A 23,187-nucleotide genomic window follows, 5' to 3' on the forward strand; every position below is an offset into this window, starting at 1 on the left:
TCAAGACTTGATTTTTTTGTTTTAAGCAACTCACAGTGTAGAAAAGGAGTGAAACCAATAAACAGTGTTTGCAAATACAGTATGATAGTTACATTATGATCATGATATAGATGAATTTGGCAATCCTCCTTCATATATTGTGGTTTAGGGTTATAGATGTCTCCTATAACCTTATTTTAAAGATTTGTTCACTTTTTAATATTTTATTTAATATTGATTGATTGATTGATTGATTGATTGATTGATTGATTGAGACAGAGTCTCACTCTGTTGCCCAGGCTGGAGTGCAGTGGTGTGATCTCAGTCATTGCAACCTCCACCTCCCGGGTTCAGTGATTCTCATGCCTCAGCCTCTGAGTAGCTGGGATTGTAGGTGCCTGCTACCATGTCCAGCTAATTTTTGTATTTTTAGTAGAGATGGGGTTTTACCTTTTTGATCAGGCTGGTCTCGATCTCCTGACCTCAAGTGATCTGCCCGCCTCGGCCTCCCAAAGTGCTGGAATTACAGGTGTGAGGCACCATGCCCAGCTCATCCTCATGAATATTGAGCCGTAACTAAGTATCAAGCATTTTTTTTAGGTGCTGAGGAATAACAATGAGTAAAATAATGGAGGTTATATTCAATTGGTAGATGTTTTTCTCATTTCCTTATTGGAAGTAAAGGAGGCTACACTGCCTTTGTTCTACCATTTATAAACTGGATTCTGTCTCAGTTATTAATATCAAATGTATGTGGAGGGGAATAATTTCATTTAATACAGATAAAATGAAATATTTCAGTAAGCACAATTTATTGATTATTTGAAAGAATTTCAACCTGCTTGAGCAGAGGATACATGGAACTATTTTCTTAGATTCTTAAAATGGCCATATGATTTAATCCCTCTGACTTAAAATTCTTATGTATTTTATTTGTAGCACCAGCCTACAGGCCCTTGGGAACAGCCTTCTGAGCCAGCATTTATTCAGACTGCATTACCATGTCCTCCATGTCAAGTTCCTATTCCTATGTAAGTATTAGAATTTCAATTAAAAGAAAAAAAAATTTTTTTTTGACATAGCTTAAAGGGTATCTGAAGTCAATCTCCCTTTTTTCTTGGTTCAGTTCATTATTATTTCAGGCCTAACCTATAAACTAGTCTGTCTGTCTTAAGCTTCATTCTTTTCAAACATGTTTGTCGTACTTGCTTTTAAACCTCCTATAGATATCTTTTTTTGAGTCTTTAACCCCAGTTGGAGTTTGAAGTCCTTCTTAGCTTTCCATAGCAACTTGTGCATGCAGTTACAAAAACAAATCCAAGGAACATCATTTGTTAGTTTTGCTGATGATTCCCATACTAGAGTGGAAGCTCCCTGAAGACAGAAGAAAGTCAGGTTTTACTTAAGGCAAACTTGGGGAATATTTAAAGGAAGCCTTGGAAATGAGAGGAAGTAGTTTCCTGTATGGGCCAGTGAATGACTAGGACTGAGCTATAAAGAGCTGAACCTACAGTAATAGGGAATCCTGGAATTTTTTATACTTCCAGCAGAGGTTATGGAGTATAGGGAAAAAAGAAGCGCAGAATGCTGAGAAGCAACATAAAATTAGAAAAGGGGCTGTTGTTTACAACTGAGGTGCCAGATTAAACATTGGTATTTCTTGTGTATTGGTCTTTTAAAGAGAGGGTTGTTTTTGTTTTTTAATTGTAAAAGCTTTCATTTGCACAACATTCCTCCCACTTGAAATAGCATATATATTTTTGTATATTGATCACACAGTCAAGTTGGGAGGCAAAGTGTTATTAGTAGATATATGCACAAATAGGGTAATTTTAGTCTGTAGATTTAATGGAGGAGGGCTGTGTAGTTAGCAGAGAGGTTTTTCATGTAGGTATTCAGTTATTTGAGGCTACTCTTTTACTGAAGACTTAAGTTATAATCATGAGGAACCAAGTTGTTGCTAATATCTCTTACTAAGTTAGAATTATTAGCGGCCTAAAATTTTTCCTTGAGAGAAACAGAAGAGACATTGATATTATAATTCATAGACACAAAAATGTTGTCATATACATCGTACCTAGTTAGCATTGAGTTCCTTAGTCTGGTTTTTTTTTTTTTTTTTTTTTTGAGACAGAGTCTCTGTCACCCCAGGCTAGAGTGCAGTGGTTCAATCTCGGCTCACTGCAACCTTCTTCCAGGTTCAAGCGATTCTCCTGCCTCAGCCTCCCGAGTAGCTGGGACTACAGGTGTGCACACCGTGCCCAGCTAATTTTTGTAGTTTTAGTAAAGCTGGGATTTCTCCATGTTGCCCAGGCTGGTCTCAAACTCCTGGCCTCAAGTGATCCGCCCAGATTGCTAGGATAACAGGTGTGAGCTACCGTACCTGGCCCTTAGTCTGTTTTATATTAAGATTATTTAACATATATGTGTATCTTATTTAATTCAGTTAATTTGCTTGAAATCTCAGTTTGGATAAAATATTATTTGACAGTAGAAAAACTGCCTGGAATTACTAAGTCATGTTTACTAGAGGTTTAAAAAATGAAATTAGATTTACAATGGTCTTTCTTTCTTACTTGACTGGAATATGTTGATGGAAGATGTGTGTGTGGGTGTGTGTGTGTGTGTGTGTGTGTGTGTATTAAAACATTAAAACAGATTGTCTCTTAGAGTAATGGCTCTTGAGTTTAGGGTTGTGCTTCCCACTAACTTCTTCTATGAATAAGTCATATACCTTCTCCGTTTGTTTGTAAAATAACAAGGTTCAAGATAGGTATAGTAATGTCAGTAAGGAGAGAGTTTTCAGAGGTCCTTACCATTATAAAATGTCCTTTGTGTGTAGCAACAATTTTTAAATTTTGTCTGATGTTAGTATAACCACTACAACTCTCTATTGGTTACTAATAGCATGGAGAAATTCTTAGCAGCAAACTACTGAAACTGACTCAAGAAGAAACAGAAAATCTGAAAAGATTGAATTAGTAATAAAAAATTTACCACCAAGAAAAACCAGGACCAGATGGCTTCACTCGTGAATTATACCAAAAGTATAAAGAAGAATTAACACCAATCCTTTCACTTAAGGAGGGTCACTTCCCAACTTAATTTAACAAGGCTGGTATTTCCCTAATACTAAAACCAGAGGAAGACATTACAAAAAAAACTGCAGACCAATATCACATAAGAATATAGATGCAAAAATTCTCCACAAAATACTAGCAAATTGAATCCAGTACCATGTAAAAAGATTATATACCATGACCAAATGGAATTATCCCAGAAATATAAGGTTGATTTAACATAAGAAAATCAATCAGTATAATTCTTAGGTCTCACTCTAGCCCAGGCTGGAGTGCAGTAGTACAGTCCTGACTTACTGTAGCTTCAAACTCCTGGGCACAAGGGATTCTCCTACATTAGCCTACTGAGTAATTGGGGCTACAAGCATGCGCCACCATATCTAGCTAATGTTTTATTTATTTACTTATTTTAAATTTTATTTTATTTATTTATTTAGAGACAGAGTCTCGCTTTGTTGCCCAGGCTGGAGTGCAGTGGTGCGATCTTGGCTCACTGCAAGCTCTGCCTCCCAGGTTCAAGCAATTCTCCTGCCTCAGCCTCCTGAGTAGCGGAGATTACAGGTGTGTGCTACCACGATGGCTAATTTTTGTATTTTTTAGTACGGATGGAGTTTCACCATGTTGGTCAGGCGGGTCTCGAACTCCTGACCTCATGATCCACCCATCTTGGCCTCCCAAAGCATGAGCCACCACATCCAGCTGGTTTTTAAAATTTTTGTAGAGATGAGGTTTCACTGTGTTGCCCAGGCTGGTCTCAAACTCCTGGCCTCCAGCAGTCCTCCTGCCATGGCCTTCCAGAGTGCTAGGATTATAGGCATAAGCAAGCCACTGCTCACAGTTGATGTAATTCTTATCAGCAGAGTAAAGGGCAATTGATAGATGTAGCACAGCATTTGACAGAATCTGACAAACTTTCTTGATAAAAACACTCAAAAAATGTGGAAGAAAAAGATAATTTCCTCAACCTGATAAAGGACATCTGTGAAAAACCCACACAGTTCACGTAATACATCGTGGTGAAAGATTGAAAGTTTTCTGCCTAGTAACAGGAACAAGACTAGGATGCCTGCTCCTGCCACTTCTTTCAACATTGTACTAGAATTTTTAGCCAGAGCAATTAGGCTAGAGAAAGAAATTAAAAATGTCTTTTTACTTGGAATAAAGAAGAACAATTTGCATTTTCAGATGACATGATCTTGTATGTGAAAAGTCTTAAGGAGTCCTCAAAAATACAATATGAGTTACTTAATGAGTTCATTACTGTTGTAGAAAACATCACTATACAAAGCCAGTGGAATTTCTGTACACTGGAAACAAACAGTCAGAAAATGAAATTAAGAAAACAGTTCAGTTCTACTTATATAGCCTGAAAAAAACATTTTGTTTAAGAAATTCAATAAAAGGAATAACAGGATTTGTACAGTAGAAAGGACAAAATCTAAATGAAAAACCTAACTAAAAAGAGCAGTAACATTTATCCCTCAGCATAATTAGACTGGAAGTAGAGCAGCTCTATTGTTGGTAAATTTGGCTCATTCAATTACACATCATCAAAAGCTCAGATTGTCTTTCCATTTTGTTATCCTTGGTGTGTCGTCTTTGACCTCAGGCTGTTTGCTTTTTTGTTAACTTCTCAACCCAGACATGAAAGTTTCCAAAGGGAGAATTGGAAATGTGTATGCCTTCTGTGTGTCATCATCATCATCTTCTCTTTCTTTCTCTTTTTTTTTTTTTTTTAAAGGGTAAGGAAACTTCTCCGAAGCTCCACAGGAGAGCTCTTTTCACATTTCATTAGACCATTTTTAAACCATTCCCTGGAAAGGGAAATGATGTGTTTGTTTTCTTAAATAGACTTTATTTTTTAAGAAAGTGTTCACATTTACAGAGAAAATTGCACAGAAAGTACAGAGTTCCTATGTGGGCCCCCATACCACACAGTTTTCTCTATTACCAACTTTCATTAGTGATACAATTTTTACTGTTGAGGAACCAATATTGGTACGTTATTATTAGCTAAAGTCCATAGATTACATTAGGGTTTACTTTCTGTGTTGTATGGCTCTGTGGGTTTTAACAAATGCATAGTGTCATATATTTACTATTAGTTTCATACACAATAGTTTCATTGCCCTAAAAATGCCCTGTGCTGTACCTGTTCAACCTTCTTTTCCCTTCCTCATCTCAAACTCCTAGCAACCACATATCTTTTTATTGTCTCTATAGTTTTCCCTTTTCCGGCATGTCATATAGTTGGAATTTTACAGTGTGTAGCATTTTCAGACTGGCTTCTTCACTTAGCAGTGTGGTTTTATGGTTCCTCTGTGTCTTCTCATGGATTGATAGCTCATTTATTTTTATCATTGAATAATAATCCATTGCATAAAGGTACCATAGTTCGTTTATCCATTTACCATAGAAGAACATTTTAGTTGCTTCCAATTTTGGCAATTAAGAATTAAGCTGCTATAAACATTTATGTGCAGATTTTTGTGTAGACATAAGTTTTCAGCTCATTTGGGTAAATTCTTAGGAGTGTAATTGCTGGATCACGTGGTAAGACTTTGTGTAGCTTTGTAAGAAGCTGTCAAACTGTTTACTAAAGCGTCTGAATCATTTTGCAGTCTCACAACAATGAGTGAGAATTGTTGCTCTATATTCTCACCAACATATGGTATTGTCAGTGTTTTCGATTTTAACTGTTTTATTTTCAATTGATACATAATAATTATACATATTTATAGGAAATGTAATGCTGTTTCAGTACATACAGTGTGATATAGTGATATATAGTGTGATATATAGTGATCAGATCAGGGCAATTAGCATATCCATTATCTCAGACATTATTTCTTTGCTTTGGGAACATTCAGTATCCTCTTTTCTAGCTATTTGAAAATATATATTATTGTTAACTATAGTTATCTGTAACTATAGTTATAGATATCTATATAGATATCCATTGTTATAGGTAACTATTGTTATCTATAGTTAACAATAGCTACTATAGTTAACATTAGATAACAATAGTTTTATAGCACTGTGGGATAACTGTAAAACACCAGAACTTGTTCTTCCTATCTATCTGTAATCTTTCAACTTTTCTTTCTTCAGTATTGTGTTGGCTGTTCTGGGTCTGTTATCTTTCCATATAGACATTAGAATCAGTTTGTTGATACATACAAAATAACTTGCTGGTATTTTGATTGGAATCATATTGAATCTGGATCAAATTGGAAATAAACTACTTCTTAATAATTTTGAGTCTTTGTGAACGTGGAATATCTCTTCATTTATTTAAATCTTTGATTTCTTTCATCAGTATGTTGTAGTTTTCCCATAGAGGTCTTGTATATATTTTGTTAAATTCATACCCAAGTATTTCATTTGTTGTGCTAATGTAGTGTTATGTTTTTAACTTCAAATTCTAATTGCTCATTGCTGCTATATAGGAGATCAATTGACCTTTGCATATTAACTTTGTGTCCTGTAACTTTACTATAATTGCTTATTCCATTTTTGTTTATTTTTTTTACTACTAGTAGAGTTAGCATCTTTAGATATTATTTTTGAATAATTTGTAATGTTTTCATTTTATTTTATTTTTTCCTTGTAGGGAATGTCTTGGGAAACATGAGGTGAGTTATAGGCACAATTTTAAAGTAAAGCTTATAATCTATACTATTACATAGTATAGCTTTACTAGAGTTGTTAGAAATAATAAAGTCAAAGTATTGTTTTTTACTGTTATAAAGAGTACAAGAGTTTACTAATTTAAAAAATATGTAGTGCCTTTATTTGAGAATTAGCCTGTGGATATGCATTCACTACAGAATCATATTGAATTTTCCTTTTAGGAGGAGGATGTTTTGCTTCTTGGCATTCGTTACTTTGGAATATTTTGATAGGTTACTTTGATTTTGATAATCAATATTATTATCTGTGCAAACTTATTATACCTTTCTGAAACTTGTTCTCAAATGATAGCAGAGTAATTTTGGAAATATGTAATATGTCCAGAAACGTTTGTGTAATGTGTGCTGTGCTGATTTCCTTTATTTTTTAAGGTGAGTCCACTACCATGCCATGCTGTAGGACCCTACTCTTGTAAAAGAGTTTGTGGAAGAATCTTAGATTGTCAGAATCACACATGTATGAAAGAATGCCACAAAGTAACCAAAATTGATGGCTGCACTGGAAAAAACAAGGTAATGTTCTTAGATTGAATGTATATCTGCCGGTAGTATTCTTGAAACGTTTTTGCAGCAGTTATACTATAAATATTTTTCTGTTTTGCTTTAGCTTCCTTCCTCTTTTTTTGCCCTTATCCCTTCTTCTTCCTTGCCTTTCCTAAAACAGCTGGCCTTAAACAACTTGGTGTGTATAGTTCTGTATGTTTATTCCAGTTCATAATAATGTGCCTTTTAATGTGGAATCCTTTACATACTGTACCTGTGTTAATACATAGCATATGGTTTTATGATAAAAATGCATAGATTATGTATCTTCTTAGATAGTAGGTAAGAGTATCACCTCCATTTCTTTCTGTTCATATCTGAGTTTAGAGCATTTACTCTAAGTTAGTTTTCAAACCTGACACACAGGATGGATGTTGTTCATAATTTTAATAAATTTAAATAAATTCCCAATCTTTTGTTGAAAGTAAAATAAATGGCATCACAGATGAGCACTGTTTCTATGTGTATAATTAACTAAAAGCATTTTACAAGTGTTTGAGAACTCAGCTATTCAAAGATCTCTAAAAATTGTCATCTTACAAGGAAAAACAAATGTCGCTAGTGTTAAACTTTAGTTGTAAAATAATTTTTTTCTAGACTTCCATTCTATAGGGAGTTGTAATACTCGTGTCTAAATGAGAAATAGGCCAGAAAATTTAAGTGTCACTTTATTATTAACATTGAATTTACAACTATTTAAATTATTAATATGACTTGTGTTATTGAAAATTTTAGTTGCATTGTTAGTTTTTTTTTTTGTCTTCAGTTTATAATACATGACAACATAGGTATTCTTCTTTTTCATATGCAAGCATATGTGTAAATGTATTGCTTATAATTTCTTCATCGATCCATGACTTGACCCTCAAAAATGTACTCATGATAAAACAAAAGGATACTAGAATTATAAAATCAAACTAACAAATAATGATACAGAATCATTTTAACTAGTTAGGGTGTAGCTGCTCTATGGCTTCCCTCTTCCAGATTTCCAGAATATGAAGTGAGTCAGAAAAAGCTTATTTTCAAAGCTAATGTGACTATTAAGAGATTTATTGTGGATAATCCCCAAATTGCTTCCTGGGTTAAAGCTTCTGTTTTTCTTTTTAAATGAGAACTGCATATGATATTTGACAGATTGACTTGCTGTATTTCTTAACTAAGATAGTCTTTCCTAGAAGATAGAACTTGATATTGGAAGTGATCCAGGAAAATAGCTTAGCTAGTGTAGATTCTGTGATTTCTGTTTGTTTGTTTGTTTGTTTGTTTCCCCCATAGCTGGAAGGAGCTCATATTCTAAGTATACTTTTTGTTTTGCAAATAGAGAAACTGAAGCTCTGTGACTTGTCCATGATTCTGCAACAGGAGAGTAGCAAATCAGAAAGTACTATGCCTGATCTTTTAACTCCCAGCCCAATATGCTCTTCTACTCATGTTATTTAAATAGAAGATTTTTGTAGGTGTACCACATAGGAAGAGCAAATGAAATAAACTCTTTATGTTAACTTTGGTTCTCTTTGCATATTTTGTTACTCACTGCCTAATACTTGCTCAGTCTTTCCCATCTCAGAAAGTCATTTTACCATTTTTACCCAGTTGTGCAGATCAAAGACATAGGAATCATGCTTGATTTCTTTCTTGTCTTTGTTGTCCTTTTCCCACAGATAATCCTGTTAGGTTTATCATCAAAATAGATCCTGAATCTGACAGTTTCTCATAACCTGTACCTCTACCATCCTTATCTAAGCCCACCATCACCTTTGACTTAGGTTTCTGCAGTAATTTCCTAACCAACTTTTCTACTCTCACTTTGTTTTATTGCATCAGCCAGATAATCTTTTGAAAAATGTAAATTGAGTATCATCTTCCTGCTCCATATCCTTTGGTAGTTTTCAGTCACTCTCTGACCAAAATTTAAATCCTTTTCAATGGCCTATAAAGGCTCAGTAATGATCTTTCCCAACTTTCATCTGACTACTCATCACTCTCTTGCTTACTCACTTCTACCTCTGTTCATCCTGTTACTTGAACATTCCACATTTGTTTTTTCTTAGAGCCTTTGCATTTGTTCCTTTCCTGTGGAACTCTCCTTTCTGGTGGCTCTCTCCCTCATTTAACTCAATTTCTAGTCACACGTGATCTTTATCAGTCAGGTTTCCTTCTTGTTGCTGCCATCACTCTTTCTTATCCTGCTTTATCTTTCTTCAGAGTAGTTACGAAGACATTATATTTATGTTCTTTACCTCCCCACATAAATGTAGGTTCCAGGGGCCTATCTCATGTCTTCCCAGTGCCAAGAACAATTCCCAGCACATAAGTGTTGAGTATTTGTGGAATAAATGAATATACTTTTTAGAAATAAAATTATTTTATAAAATTATAAAATAATATTTTTATAATTTGAAACACTATTTCTTTTTAATCCTATATGTCAAAAAATAGCTTAGAATTTTATCATAATAATTGTTGTAATCATGGCTTCTCTTTGGAATGATAATAAAAATGTTTGACCTTTAAGATTTAATATCCATGTCTATAGCTCTCTTATTTTACCTCAAGTATGATGTGAGAAAACAAACAATATCCTGAAACAAGTATTTTTAACCTTCTTTAATAGATTGTAATACTAGTTAACATTATTAAATCACTAGAGAAAAGGGATTTAACAGTATTAAATCACTAGAGAAAAGGGATTTAGCATTATTAAATCACTGGAAAAAATGTGTCTTGTTAAGTTACATCGAGGTACATTTATTTGTAAAATGTAATTTAACTTTAATTCCTTGATGTGCATTAAAATATAAACTACTGGTCATTATTTTTTCACTCTATATGTGTTTCTCTTTGGCAAGGTGAGATAATTACCTCCAGACTGTTTAGTGCTTTGGAATTTTTATTTATGTGTTAACAGTATATTGATTTCTTTAGGTCAGTGTTGATTATTGTATAGAAATCAATGAACATTTTTACTGTGTATTTTTTTTTTCTGTCTTTGACTATTCTTTAGGAAGCAATTTACATTTTTAGTGGGATACTTTATATAGTCAAGTTCATTTTAAGGTTCATTTAAAAATGAGGCAATTTGACTTAATGAGACTCATAGGCAAAAAAAATCTATATGGATAATAGTCATATTGACAATCTTGCTATTCTTTAGTTTTAATATTTTTAAGATAAATGAGAGCATGTACCATTTGATTAACTGTGTTTCTAAGAGCTGCAGAAGTACTTTATTTTAATGGTATATATAAATTTTATAACTCTAACATATAGAAATGTTAGGCTTACCTTGTACTTAGGTGATTTATTTCTATGCTATTTTTCAGGCGGGCCCAGAATGCCTTCATTGTGAGGAAGGGTGCTCCAAGTCACGGCCACTAGGTTGTCTTCACCCATGTATTTTGCCATGTCACCCTGGAGAATGTCCACCTTGTGTTCAGATGCTTAGAATAAAATGTCACTGTAAGATCACAAGCCTATATGTGGAATGTAGGTAAGTAGACTGAAAAAAAAAGTCTTATTTTATTACAATTAGTTGAATTGGTATCTTTTTATAATTAAGAACCCTTTATAGTGTACTTTGCTTAAACTCTAGATGCCTAGATTTTCTAATAGAGACCTGGAAGGAAGACATGTAGAATACTACACTTTCTGGATACTTCATCCTGAATTCAAACAGGGAAATTGTGCTTTTTTTCCATTTTGGGATTCTGTATAAGATTTTGTTATGAAAAAAATGGTTTCACTGCTTTTAAAAACATTAAAGAAATACTCCTATACCTGATAGTTTGATTATGTCAAATTAGAATTTTGTTCAATCAAAATTTGACTTGTACATACAGGCACACCTTGTTTTATTGGACTTCACTTTATGGTACTTGGCAGATACTGAGTTTTTTACAAATTAGAGTTTTTTGTCAGCCTGCATTGAGCAAGTCTATTGATGTCATTTTTTCAACAGCATATGCTCACTTTGTGTCTCTGTCACATTTTGATAATTCTCACAATATTCAAGCTTTTTCATTTCATATCTGTTATGATAATCTGTGATCAGTGATCTTTGATGTTTCGATTGTAATTGTTTTGGGGTGCCATGAACTGCACTTCTGTGAGACGGTGAATTATTGATAAATGTTGTGTGTGATTGAACTGCATCACTAACAGTTCCCCTATCTCTCTCCCTCTCCTTGCGCCTCCTTATTCTGAGAAACAACAGTATTGAAATTAGGCCAATTAATAACTCTACAATGGCTTCTAACTGTTCAAGTGAAGAGAAAAGTCACATGTCTGACTTTAAATCAAAAGATAGAAATGATTAAGCTTAGAGAGACATGTCAAAAGCTGAGATAGGCTAAAAGTTAGGTCTCTTGCACCAAACAGTTAGCCATGTTGTGAATGCAAAGGAAAAATTCTTAAAGGAAATTAAAGTTCATTCCAGTGAACACAGAATGATAAGAAAGCAAAGCAGCCTTATTGCTGATATGGAGAAAGTTTTAGCGGTTTTGATAGAAGATCAAAGCAGCCACAACATTTAGAGATGTTCCTAACTCTCTTCAATTCTGTGAAGACAGAAAGAGATGAAGAAGCTGCAGAAGAAAAATTTGAAGGCAGCATAGGTTGGTTCATAAGGTTTAAGGAAGAAGCCATCTCCATAACATGAAAGTTCAAGGTGAAACAGCAAGTGCCGATGCAGAAGCTGCAGCAAGTTATCCAAGAAGGTTTAGATAAGATCATTGATGAAGGTGGCTACACTAAATAACAGATTTCCAATGTAGACAAAACAGCCTTCTATTGAAAGAAAATGCTATCTAGGACTTTCATAGTTAGAGAGAAGTCAGTGCCTGGCTTTAAAGTGTCAAAGGACAGGCCAACTCTCTTGTTAGGGCCCTAATGCAGCTAGTGACTTTAAATTGAAGCCAGTACTCATTTACCATTCTGAAAATTATGCTGTATCTAGTCTGTGCTCTATAAATGGAACAACAAAGCCTGGATGACAGTATATCTGTTTACAGCATGGTTTATTGAATATTTTAAGCCCACTGTTGAGACCTACTGATCAGAAAGAGTCCTTTAAAAATATTACTGCTCATTGACAATATACCTGGTTACCCAAGAGCTATAATGGAGATATGCAAGGAGATGAATGTTGTGTTCGTGCCTGCTAACACAACATTCATTCTGCAGTCCATGGTTCAGGAGTAATTTCAACTTTCAGGTCTAATTTTTTGAGAAATACATGCCAGATATAGGTAGTGATTTCTCTGATGGATCTGGGTAAATTGAAAATATTCTGGAAAGGAGTCACCATTCTAGATGTCATTAAGAACACTCATGTCAACAGGAACAGGAGTTTGGAAGAAGTTGATTCCAGCCCTAATAGATGACTTTGTTCAAGACTTCAGTGCAGAAAGTAACTGCAGATGTGGTGGAAATAGCTAGAGGACTATAATTAAAAGTGGAGCCCATAGATGGGACTGAATTGTTGCAGTCTCATGATAAAACTTGAACAGATGAGAAGTTACTTCTAATGAATGAACAAAGAAAGTGGAATCTACTCCTGGTGAAGATGCTGTGAACATTGCTGAAATGACAACAAAGGATTAGGATTTAGAATATTACCCAAACTTAGTTGATAAAGCAGCAGCAGGTTTGATAGGAATTTTGAAAGAAGTTCTACTGTGGGTAAAATGCTGTGAAACACAGCATCGCATGCTACAGAGAAATCTTCCTGAAAGGAAGAGTTGATTGATGCAGCAAACTCTATTGTCTTATTTTTTTAAATTGCCACAGCCACCTCAATCTTCAGCTACCACCCTGATCAGTCAGCAGCCATAAACATCTAGGCAAGATGCTCCACCTGCAAAAACATTAAGAGTGACTGAAGGCTCACATGAGTGTTAGTAGGTTTTAGTAATAAAGTATTTTTAAATTAAGGTATATACATTGTTTTTTATTATGTAATGCTATTGCATACTTAGTAGACTGCAGTATTGTGTAAACATAACTTTTATATGCACTGGGAAGCCAAAAAATGTGTGTGACTTGCTTTAGTGTAATATTCTCTATATTAAGGTGGTCTGGAACTGAACCTGCAATCTCTCTGAGTTACGCCAGTAGTTAGGCATTTTTTTTTTTTTTTTTTTTTTTTTTGAGATGGAGTCTTGCTCTGTCACCCAGGCTGGAGTGCAGTGGCACGATCTTGGCTTACTGCAATCTCTGCCTCCCGGGTTCAAGCAATTCTCCTGCCTTGGCCTCCTGAGTAGATGAGATTACAGGCACGTGCCACCACACCCTTCTAGTTTTTGTATTTTCAGTAGAGATGGGGTTTCACCATGTTGGTCAGGCTGGTCTCGAACTCCTGACCTCGTGATCCACCCACCTTGGCCTCCCAAAGTGCTGGGATTACAGGCATGAGCCACCACGCCCAGCCTACTTAGGCATAATTTTTAATTTATGGATTTAAAAGGTAGGCCTTTGTTTATTACAAGCGTTGCTGTTATAGCACCTGTCACACTAGGATATGACCAAACCAGTATGTTTTCTTTATTTAAAAAGATGCCAGTTTTTGCTTATGGATTATTTAGATGGAAGAAAAAACTTTCCCTTGTATTTAATAATGATATAATTTACCACTTAACTCTCCTGGCTGTTTCACTCCAGTCTGTAAAGTGAGCTTTTTGTAAATATATTTTACTCAAGTTTCATTTGGGAATATTACTTTATTTCATTTTTTTTAGCATAATTACATTGTGAAAAATTCCTGTTTATATTAGCTAATATTTTTGTTCCCTAAACTCTAGACTCATGCTTTGTTAAATTATAGAAGACAAATTTTATTCTTTTCTTATATTAAAGTTATTTTGTTGAAATCTCAAAAATAAAGTATTATAATTTTTAGTCTTAGAAATTTTGTAGGGGGAATTTAGAGGGCAATTTTGCATTATTAATGGATGGTAATGATGAACTTGAGCAGTCTCACACCTGCATTCTGTTTGTTTATATAGCTTGTTCCTCATCAAACTTTCACCCATGAATTTTAGCATCCATTGATGATTCTGTTGTAAATCAGTTGTTACTACGGTAACATTTGAGAAAATAGAAAAAGCTCTCAAGAACAACACACATATGCATGTGTGCCCAGATGCTTCATTAATGAAACCCTTGACCATTTAATCCCAATGATAGTATACTAAGTATTCTAGAGCATAGAAACCCAAGGAAATAACTAAGTGTATTTTATAAAACAAATAAGAAGTTGCCAAGTGAGAATTTTCCAACTCCATCTGCTAAATTTATTAATTGACATTTTACTGTAAGAGCTAGCCCCACCTCGTATGTTAATACTAGCATGAACCAGTGGATTCTTTATTTGGTCCTTCGCCATCATTTTGATGTTTAATTTATTGAATGTGAAAGGCCCATGAGAGGGTCTTTAAACTGGTTCTCTTGTCCCTTTAATGTGTTTCCATCTTTGTTTTAGTATTTTCTTTTTTTTTCTGGCTAATGAAAATGTCCCAGGCTCATTTTGTACTTTACGTATCCTAGCCCAGGACTCAGACATTTCTCTAAGGGCCTTGTTAATGGACAGTGATATTTAAAAACCACTTGGTATGCTTTTTGCTCCTTGTGTATCATTGCTTCTAAGCTCTCTGTTTTGTTAAGGACCATTTTAAAATTTATTTTAGTGAATTGGCTGTTGACGTCCTTCGCATATTTTTTTTCCTTGGGGTTTTGGTCTTTCTTTACAATACTTTTGCCTCATAATTGATTTCTCTCATCTCGTATCATTGGTTAACATCTCCAGTCTAGTGTTAGATAGTATCGGCTCTGCCTTGTTTTTCTTTAGAGGAATTACTTCCTGTATTTCTACATTATGTAAGATGTTGGCTTTGTCACCATGTTAGAGAGTATCCAACAATTTCTGTTCTCTTAAGTGTGTGTGTATATTTAAATCAGGATTGGATGCTGAATTTGCCAAATGATATTTTAGCATCTGTGGAGATAATCATAACATTTTAATCTTTGGATCTGTTGATTTTGATTAGCTAATATTTAGGATTTAAAAAATGTTCATTAATTGTATTAGTCTGTAATTTTCAAATTTTGTATTGTCTTTGTCAGATTTGGGTATCAACATTACATTTGTTTTACAAAATAAACTTGGCTATTTCCTTGGTTTTCTTTGCTTTAGAATATTTTATGTAGTATCATTGGGATTAACTGGTCATTGAGGGTTTTATGGAATTCCTCTATGAAACCATCTGGGCCTGGTATGTATGTGTTGTTTTTGATAACTTTCTCTGTTTTTTCTAATGAAAATCTCTCTCTCTTATGGGGTCATTTTTGGGAAACTATTATGTTGCTTATAAATTATCTATTTCATCTAGATTTATCAAATTTATTTGTATAAAAGTTTGTAAAGTAGTTGCTTATTGTGATGAAAATATTGTTGTTGTTTTACAATTTCCCCTTGTCATTCTTATTTTGAATATTTTTGCTTTCTCCCTTTTTCTTGAGTATCAGGTAGTAAATTTTTTTATTTTAAAAAACCTAGAATTTTGATTAACTGGATTGACTGTTCTTTTATGGTTTACCACATTTTTTTTCTGCTCTTATTTTATTATTTCCTTTGAAAAGAAATTTCTAAATTTCTTTAAGAAGAATTGAGAATTTAATTCATTTATTTTTATGATTTCATTTTTATCATAGATGTGCTTAAAGCTTATGGATTATTTACTGCTTTAGGTATATTCCATATATTCATGTGTGTACTGCTTTCTTTATATTTGAGACTTTCTGTATCTTTACATTGTATTTCCTCCTAAACTCAAGATTTTTAAAATATAGGATCTAGTTTTATTGTGTTGTGATCAGAGCATGTGTTTGTAATTTTTTTCTAATTTATGGAACTTAACAGTGCTTCCTTTGTAAAATAAGGTGATCAATTTTTGTGAATGTTCCATGTGCTTGAGAAGATGTAATATCTTAAAAATCAGAATATAAGATTTGGGTTGTGTGTGTGGATCATGTTTTAATACAGTAGCTTTGTCTTATATTGAAAATGCTGTGTTAAAATCCCATATTATTAGTGTGTTTCTTTTTGTTTTGTTTTTGTGTTTTGAGATAGTCTCACTCTATTGGCCAAGCTGAAGTGCAGTGGTGTGGTCATGGCTCACTGCAGCCTTGAACTCCTGGGCTCAAGTGATCCTCCCGCCTCAGCCTCCCAAGTAGCTGGGGCTACAGCCACATACCACCATGCCTGGATAATTTTTAAGAAATTTTTTGTAGAGATGTGGTCTCACTATGTTTCCCAGGCTGGTCTCGAAACACCTGGGCTCAAGAGACCCTCCTGCCTCAGCTTCCTAAAATGTTGAGATTACAGGCATGAGCCATCATGCGTAGCCTATTAGTATGTTTCTGTGTGTCTTTGCATCTGCTGTAGATTTTTGCTTATAAAGATGATTAAGCTGTTACATGTTGTACAGCATTTTTAATAATTTTGGCTGTTAGCATTGAAAGGTATCCTTTGTCACATTTAACACCTTTGTTTGAGTTCTTATGCATCCCCTTTTTCATTTTAATAGGCAAGTTAAGTAAGTGCTTTAACAATTTTTAATATCACTAATATCTTTGGTTTAGCTCCGAATTATTACTTTACGATTACTGTTTGTGTTATGTTATGTCACTTTTTCTTTATGTGATATGTTTTCTTTGCTCTTAAAAGTTTCTCCTGTTAAGGTTTGTTTTCGTTTAGTGGTTGATTACTTTTTATTTGTACCTTTTTAATGTCTTTAGACCCTTGTTTCTTTCATCTTTTACTAACTGGTTTGGAGCTTTTAATTTTATCACCTGGTTCTCGTTTAAGACTGTATGACAATCAGTGAGTTTATTTTATTTGTCTTTTTTTCTCTCCTTCTCTTCTCATTGTTTAGTTGCATGCTTTATTCTTTTTCAGAACATACAACATATATATATTTTTCTACCCTCATTCCGACCTTTTTTTCTTCTTCTTTTTTTTTTTTTTTTTTTTTTTGAGATGGAGTTTTGCTCTATCGCCCAGGCTGGAGTGCAGTGGCACGATCTCGACTCACTGCAAGCTCCACCTCCCGGGTTCACGCCATTCTCCTGCCTCAGCCTCCTGAGTAGCTGGGACTACAGGCTCCCGCTACCACGCCGGCTAATTTTTTTGTATTTTTAATAGAGATGGGGTTTCATCGTGTTAGCCAGGATGGTCTCGATCTCCTGACCTCATGATCCACCTGCCTCGGCCTCCCAAAGTGCTGGGATTACAGGTGTGAGCCACTGTGCCCAACCCTTTTTTCTTAGATTTTCAATTTTAAAACATCAGTCTTTTTGCTGAAATTTCCCAGTCATCTCTTGGATGAATGAAGTGCATCCTCTAGTAGTTTCCCCAAGAGAGCTTGTGAGTATAGTATTCCCTGAATGCTTAATTCTTAAACATTCCCTTCCATGTTTCAAGAATGTTTTGCTGTAGCATTTACAACTGTATAAAAAGTCTTTTATTGGTGTGTTCTTTCCTAGAATTTCTTGGAAATGTTGCTCTATGTTGCTTTCGTTTATATTTTACTTTTGAGAAATTTGATGCCAATCTCTCTTTTCCTTATGAGTTAATTGATCTTTTTTGCCTGGGACCCCTAAAGTTGTTTCTTTCTCCTTCACTTCCCTCCTCCTCCTCCTCCGTCTTTAAAATCTAATGTTTTTATTAAGGTACGACTCAGGGTTAATAATTTTTGATAAATTTTTCCAGGTACCTGATTAGCCCTTTCAACATATAAGTTCAGTATTTTTATTTTCCTGGATTATAGTTTTAAATACCAGATCTGTTTCCTTTATTTTGTTTTTGTTTTTTAGTGATACCAATTGTGTATATGTTGGATTTTCTTTTTCTGTCTCCCATTTCACTCAATTACTTCTTTGACACTTTTTTCTAAATCTCATTTTTATCATCTAGGTTGTTTTGCTGCCTCATTTCAGGGACCCTTATTAACTTTTGATTCAAGTATGTTCTTCTGTAAATATGTTATTCCATGAGCACCTTGTAATTTAGTTTTTATTTCTGATGTAATTTTATCTTATTTTTTCCCCCTAAATTCAGTCAACCTTTGTTCATTTCTTCTTTTTCTTCTCCATTATGTTCTTAGGTTTTGCTTTTCTGACTTAAGGTGGTAGTGTATTGAAGGGCCCTATACCTTGCTTATTTTGGGTAATTTGCTAGGACTCACAGAACTCAGCATATAGTTATATCTATAGCTACGAGTTATTACAGCAAAAGGGTAGGAGGCACAGTCAGCAAAGGGAAAAGGCACATGAGGTGAAGTGTAGGGGAAACCAATCACAAGCATCCGGAGTCTCCTCCCATTGGAGCCACATAGGATGCACTTAATTCCCCCAGTAATGAGTTGTGACAACACTTGTAAAATGCTTCCAGCCAGAGAAGTTCATTAGAGACTGAGCATGTAGAGTTTTTATTGGGGGAAGGCTACATAGGCAGCCTCACCTGGTACATACCAGAGTTCAGGGCTCTCAGAGGGAAAGAAACTGTTCAGCATAAACCATTGATTTATACAAACAGTTTAGACATAGTCAGCTGTTCTTATCAGTTCTAGGAATGGTGGGAACCTTACTGAAATCCAAATTCCCAAGCACCAGCCAAGGGCTAGTCTTAAAAGGAGGCCTTTCAAAAGAGCGGTCAGGTCTGCTAGGTTAACGTTTTTGTACAGGCGGTGTTTCATATAGTTACTTCAGTTTGGAATATTATATTCCAGTTTTCTTCTTCTTTGTACTTCTTTTGTTTTTTTTTTTTTTTTTGGGTGAGAGATACAGGAGGGGATTTTCATCAGTCAAAGGGCTTTGGATGTCATTTTCTGTTTATTTTCTATAGTAGTTTTTTATAGATGTAAATTATATATCTTTATGTTTTCGGACAGAGGTTAGTATAAGATTTCTAGTTGATGACCACTCTCTTCTCAGTGTGGGAAAATACAGTTTTTTAAATGGTTGGCGTTTTAGGGTGGTGCTGAGAAGAGGAGAGGAGTTATGTGTCCTTATTTTACTTTTGTTTTCTTTGGTCTTGCAAAATCCTAAATTTCCCTTCTTTTGCTGAGTCTAAAGAAGTCTGCCTAAAGTCTACCTTTCCCTTTTTACCTTCTTCCCAGAGTTGCCTTTCCAAGATTGGCTACTTGAATCTTGTGTACTTACTTTATTTTATTTAATTTTAATTTTAATTTTAATTTTTGAGACAAAGTGTCTTTCTGTCTCTCAGTCTGGATGCAATGGCACACTCACGGCTCACTGTAGCCTTGACCTCCCAGGCTCAGGTGATCTTCCCACTTAAGCTTTCCTAGTAGCTAGGACTACAGGTGCACACCATCACACCAGGCTAATTTTGGTGTTTTTTTATAGAGACGGAGTTTTGCCATGTTGCCGAGGCTGGTCTTGAACTCCTGGGCTCAGGCAGTTCACCTGCCTTGGCCTCCCAAAGTGCTGGGATTAGAGGCGTGAGCCACTGCACCCAGCCTTGTGTGCTTTTTAAAATCCATTCCCTTTAGTTAGTGCTGTGGTCTACCAGGATATTTTCAGGGTTTTCATACTTATGGGGACGTTTTTCTGTTGCGATTTTAGCTCAGTCTCCTCTTCTCTTTTCCATTTAGTTTTTTTTTAGAACTCCACTAGCTCTATGAAAATACTTGCATTGGGAGCTTGAGAAATAGCTCTATCAGAAGTTTTTTTTTTTTTTTTTTTTTTCCTAGTTATAGGTAATTTGAAGTTTGTAGAAATTTGTAGAAATCTTCTGGTTGTGCTGCAGTCATGGGATTTAGTGATTTTATTTGTTATCAATGAGCTATATGTTTTTTGAGGGGGACATGTGGATATATTTGGATTAAGGTGGCTTCCATTACCTCAGCACTACAGATTTTTTTTCTTAAATATGTATTAAAGTATAAGTTTTAATATAGAATTCTATCTCTTCAGTTCTTATAATTTCATTTGCTTTCAATTCAGTGAATTATTTAAGTCATCTTTTCCTTTTAGTCCTGTGTGGAAAAAAACACAAACTGTTTTTTCTCTGCTCTTAAACCACAATAATCAACACAAAAGACTTTTGTGACCAGATGTGTGGGAGTTTCTTCCAACCAAAAAGAAAACAGTCACTTCTATAGCAGGCACCAGCTGGGTGTCCTGTAATTCATTTCTGAGACTACCTAGAGAAAGTGTCAGATCCTGTAGGTTGAGGACTCAGTCCCACAAGACTGCCTCCCCTTCAGACACTAGTCTCAAGTTCAGGCCTCTGGAATTTCTGACTGACTGGCTTCAAGTTTAGGTTCACACAACCCCCTCTTTGGGTTTAATTTGCTAGAGTGCCTCACAGATCTCAGAGAAAAACTTATTTATGTTTACTGGTTTATTATAAAGGATATTGCAAAGTATACAGATGAAGAGATACATAGAGTGAAGGATGAAAGAAGGGGTGTGGCAATTCCATTCCTACCCCTTCCCCACCATTCGCATACCACCCTCCAGGAACTTCTGTGTTCAGCTATTCATAAGCTTTTTGTACCCTATCTTCTTGGGCCTTTATGGAGAATTCATTGGATAGGCATGATTGAAGTACGGACACTCATGTAGAAGTGTGACTGGACAGAGGGTTTGATCTAATAACTATAGACCGAGTGGGAAAACTCAACAAGGCCTGTTTCAGTTCTTTTTGGCCTGTGTGTGAAGCATTCCTTCTTCCAGAGTATGGGACAGGACCCCTTCTGAAATGAGGTCTTATGACCTACAATCAGACAAGGTAGGTCAGAGAATTTCTTTATGGCCTGGTCAAGACAGAAAGGTGGAGGAAGACTATATTTTTAGTTTTAATGGCATGCCTTGGGGAAAAATAACAGGGGCTGTGGGAGTGATAAGCCAAGAACTGTGGACGAAAACCAATATGTGTATATTATTATGCCATCGTCTTTTTCTGCTTAATGTTAATTTCTTCTGTAGAATTTGGATATAGACCTTGAAAATTTAATTTATTCTTAAGTATAGAGTAACAGGAATAAAATAATGTTAACTCAAGTTCAGAGGTGAACATTCTACTTGGAAGAATCTTAAAAATGCAATAGTGTTTAATAGAGCCAGCATAAAAACTTTGTGGTATTAAGTGAAACTTTGCCAAGAAATATCTTATAGTATATTTGTAGCTAATTTAGTATGACTATTTAGATAATAGTTTTAATTAACATTAAGGAGACTGAACTTATAGTATATTTTGGCAGTTATGTCTGGTGAAAGCAAGAATAGGAAAAGCAAGAAAATACAGAATAAAGGAAAAGAGGAAAAAGGTATGGGAGAGAGAAAAGTGAGATGCATATGATAGGGCGTTTTAGATAGTCACTAGTTACTGACTTAGGCAGTGTCTATTGGAAAGTAGGTTTATTCCTTGGTGTTTGTGACTTTTTTCTGAATTACTTACTGAGATATAAAGGCATTTTAAAGTGCAGAGTGTTCTAAAATGATCAGATCTGAAGTGAATTACTATTTTATTTTTTTTGAGACAGTCTCGCTCAGTCACCCAGACTGGAGTACAGTGTCATGATCTTGACTCACTGCAACCTCCGCCTCAGGTTCAAGCGATTCTCATGCCTCAGCCTCCTGAGTAGCCAGGATTACAGGCATGCGCCGTCATGCCTGGCTAATTTTTGTATTGTTAGTGGCTAATTTTTGTAATTTTTGTATTTTTAGCTTTCACCATGTTGACCAGGCTGGTCTCGAACTCCCAGCCTCAAGTGATCCGCCTGCCTTAGTCTCCCAAAGTGCTGGGATTACAGGCTGGAGCCACTGTACCTGGCCTAAAATGAATTAATTTCTAATATTAATAGCTTACCCAAGCTTTTTAAATAAGTTAATTTTATTTCTTATCAAATAACCTAAATTCCTCGATTTGAACATATTAAATAATTAGTTTTAAAATTTTTTATGTAGGGGCATTAAGAACAATTGTAATTATGAATTTAATCTATAGGGAAAGATAGTTACAGAAACTATTAAAGAGAGGCCAGGCCCAGATGATATTTTGTGTATGTTTTGTACTTCTTGCAGCAATTACACTTTTGGCATTTGACTTGTTAGTAGTAAAGGGCTGGATGATTTGAGTTATCAGAACAGTTAAGTAATTTGAAGATAATTGTTACAGATAGAGAATTAAAGTATTTCTTGAGGAAAAAAGATAATTTTATGGATATGTTTGAAATTATGAGTTATTTTTAGAAAAATTATGCTATAAAATGGATTTTTGTTTGAATGTCATCAACTTTCTTATTTTTAGAAAAATAACCACAGCTGATGTAAATGAAAAGAACCTCCTCAGTTGTTGCAAAAATCAGTGCCCTAAAGAGGTAAGCTTTAGTAGAACCTTTTAAATTGTATTCCTTGGGCATTTGTTTCTCTTGGATTTTCTTTTTTCTTGTTTGGTCAAATTATTTCAGGTCTTCTCTGTTGTAGCTTTTTAAATAAAAATGTAAGACATAGGGTAGATGCATCTCATTTTATAAATTTGGTGATATTAGGACCTGAAATGACCCTTTGAAGATTTAAGAAAGCAATTTTAAAGATAGCTTACATACTTTATATAATAAAGTATTAACCTAGTGCTTATCCCTCAAAATGTGATTCATACTTAAAGTATGTCAGAAATGATGTGGGTCATAGCAGTTAGACAGTAAATCCATAGTAGTTTATTTTTAAAAATAGGAGTGCATGTGTGTATGCATGTGCATGTGTGTACATCTGTGGTGGGATAATGTGCGGGGATAGATATTAATATCCAAAGCATTTTGAAGAGGATGATGTAGAAGATACCTCTGCATTTTCATTGTGGCCTTTTG

The 23,187-nt window shown here is 34.8% G+C and overlaps 1 protein-coding gene and 1 long non-coding RNA gene across 5 annotated transcripts in view; one reads left to right on the forward strand and one right to left on the reverse strand.

Annotated features, from left to right (window-relative positions):
* NFXL1 (nuclear transcription factor, X-box binding like 1) overlaps nucleotides 1-23,187 on the forward strand; it is a 72,664-nt gene that overhangs the window by 28,923 nt on the left and 20,554 nt on the right. For all 4 annotated transcript variants that reach the window (XM_073012426.1, XM_008017470.3, XM_008017468.3 and 1 more), the window contains 5 exons: nucleotides 919-1,010; nucleotides 6,673-6,694; nucleotides 7,124-7,264; nucleotides 10,621-10,787; nucleotides 22,629-22,698. In XM_073012426.1, coding sequence (XP_072868527.1) covers nucleotides 919-1,010; nucleotides 6,673-6,694; nucleotides 7,124-7,264; nucleotides 10,621-10,787; nucleotides 22,629-22,698 — 492 coding nt within the window. The remainder of the gene's footprint in view (nucleotides 1-918; nucleotides 1,011-6,672; nucleotides 6,695-7,123; nucleotides 7,265-10,620; nucleotides 10,788-22,628; nucleotides 22,699-23,187) is intronic.
* The window catches only part of LOC140710541 (uncharacterized), a 64,785-nt gene that overhangs the window by 11,908 nt on the left and 29,690 nt on the right, over nucleotides 1-23,187 (reverse strand). Inside the window, exon 2 of the long non-coding RNA XR_012091610.1 lies at nucleotides 10,583-10,737. This is a non-coding gene — a long non-coding RNA (uncharacterized lncRNA). The remainder of the gene's footprint in view (nucleotides 1-10,582; nucleotides 10,738-23,187) is intronic.

Source organism: Chlorocebus sabaeus, chromosome 27, assembly GCF_047675955.1.
Source record: "Chlorocebus sabaeus isolate Y175 chromosome 27, mChlSab1.0.hap1, whole genome shotgun sequence".
NCBI classification, from domain to species: domain Eukaryota; kingdom Metazoa; phylum Chordata; class Mammalia; order Primates; family Cercopithecidae; genus Chlorocebus; species Chlorocebus sabaeus.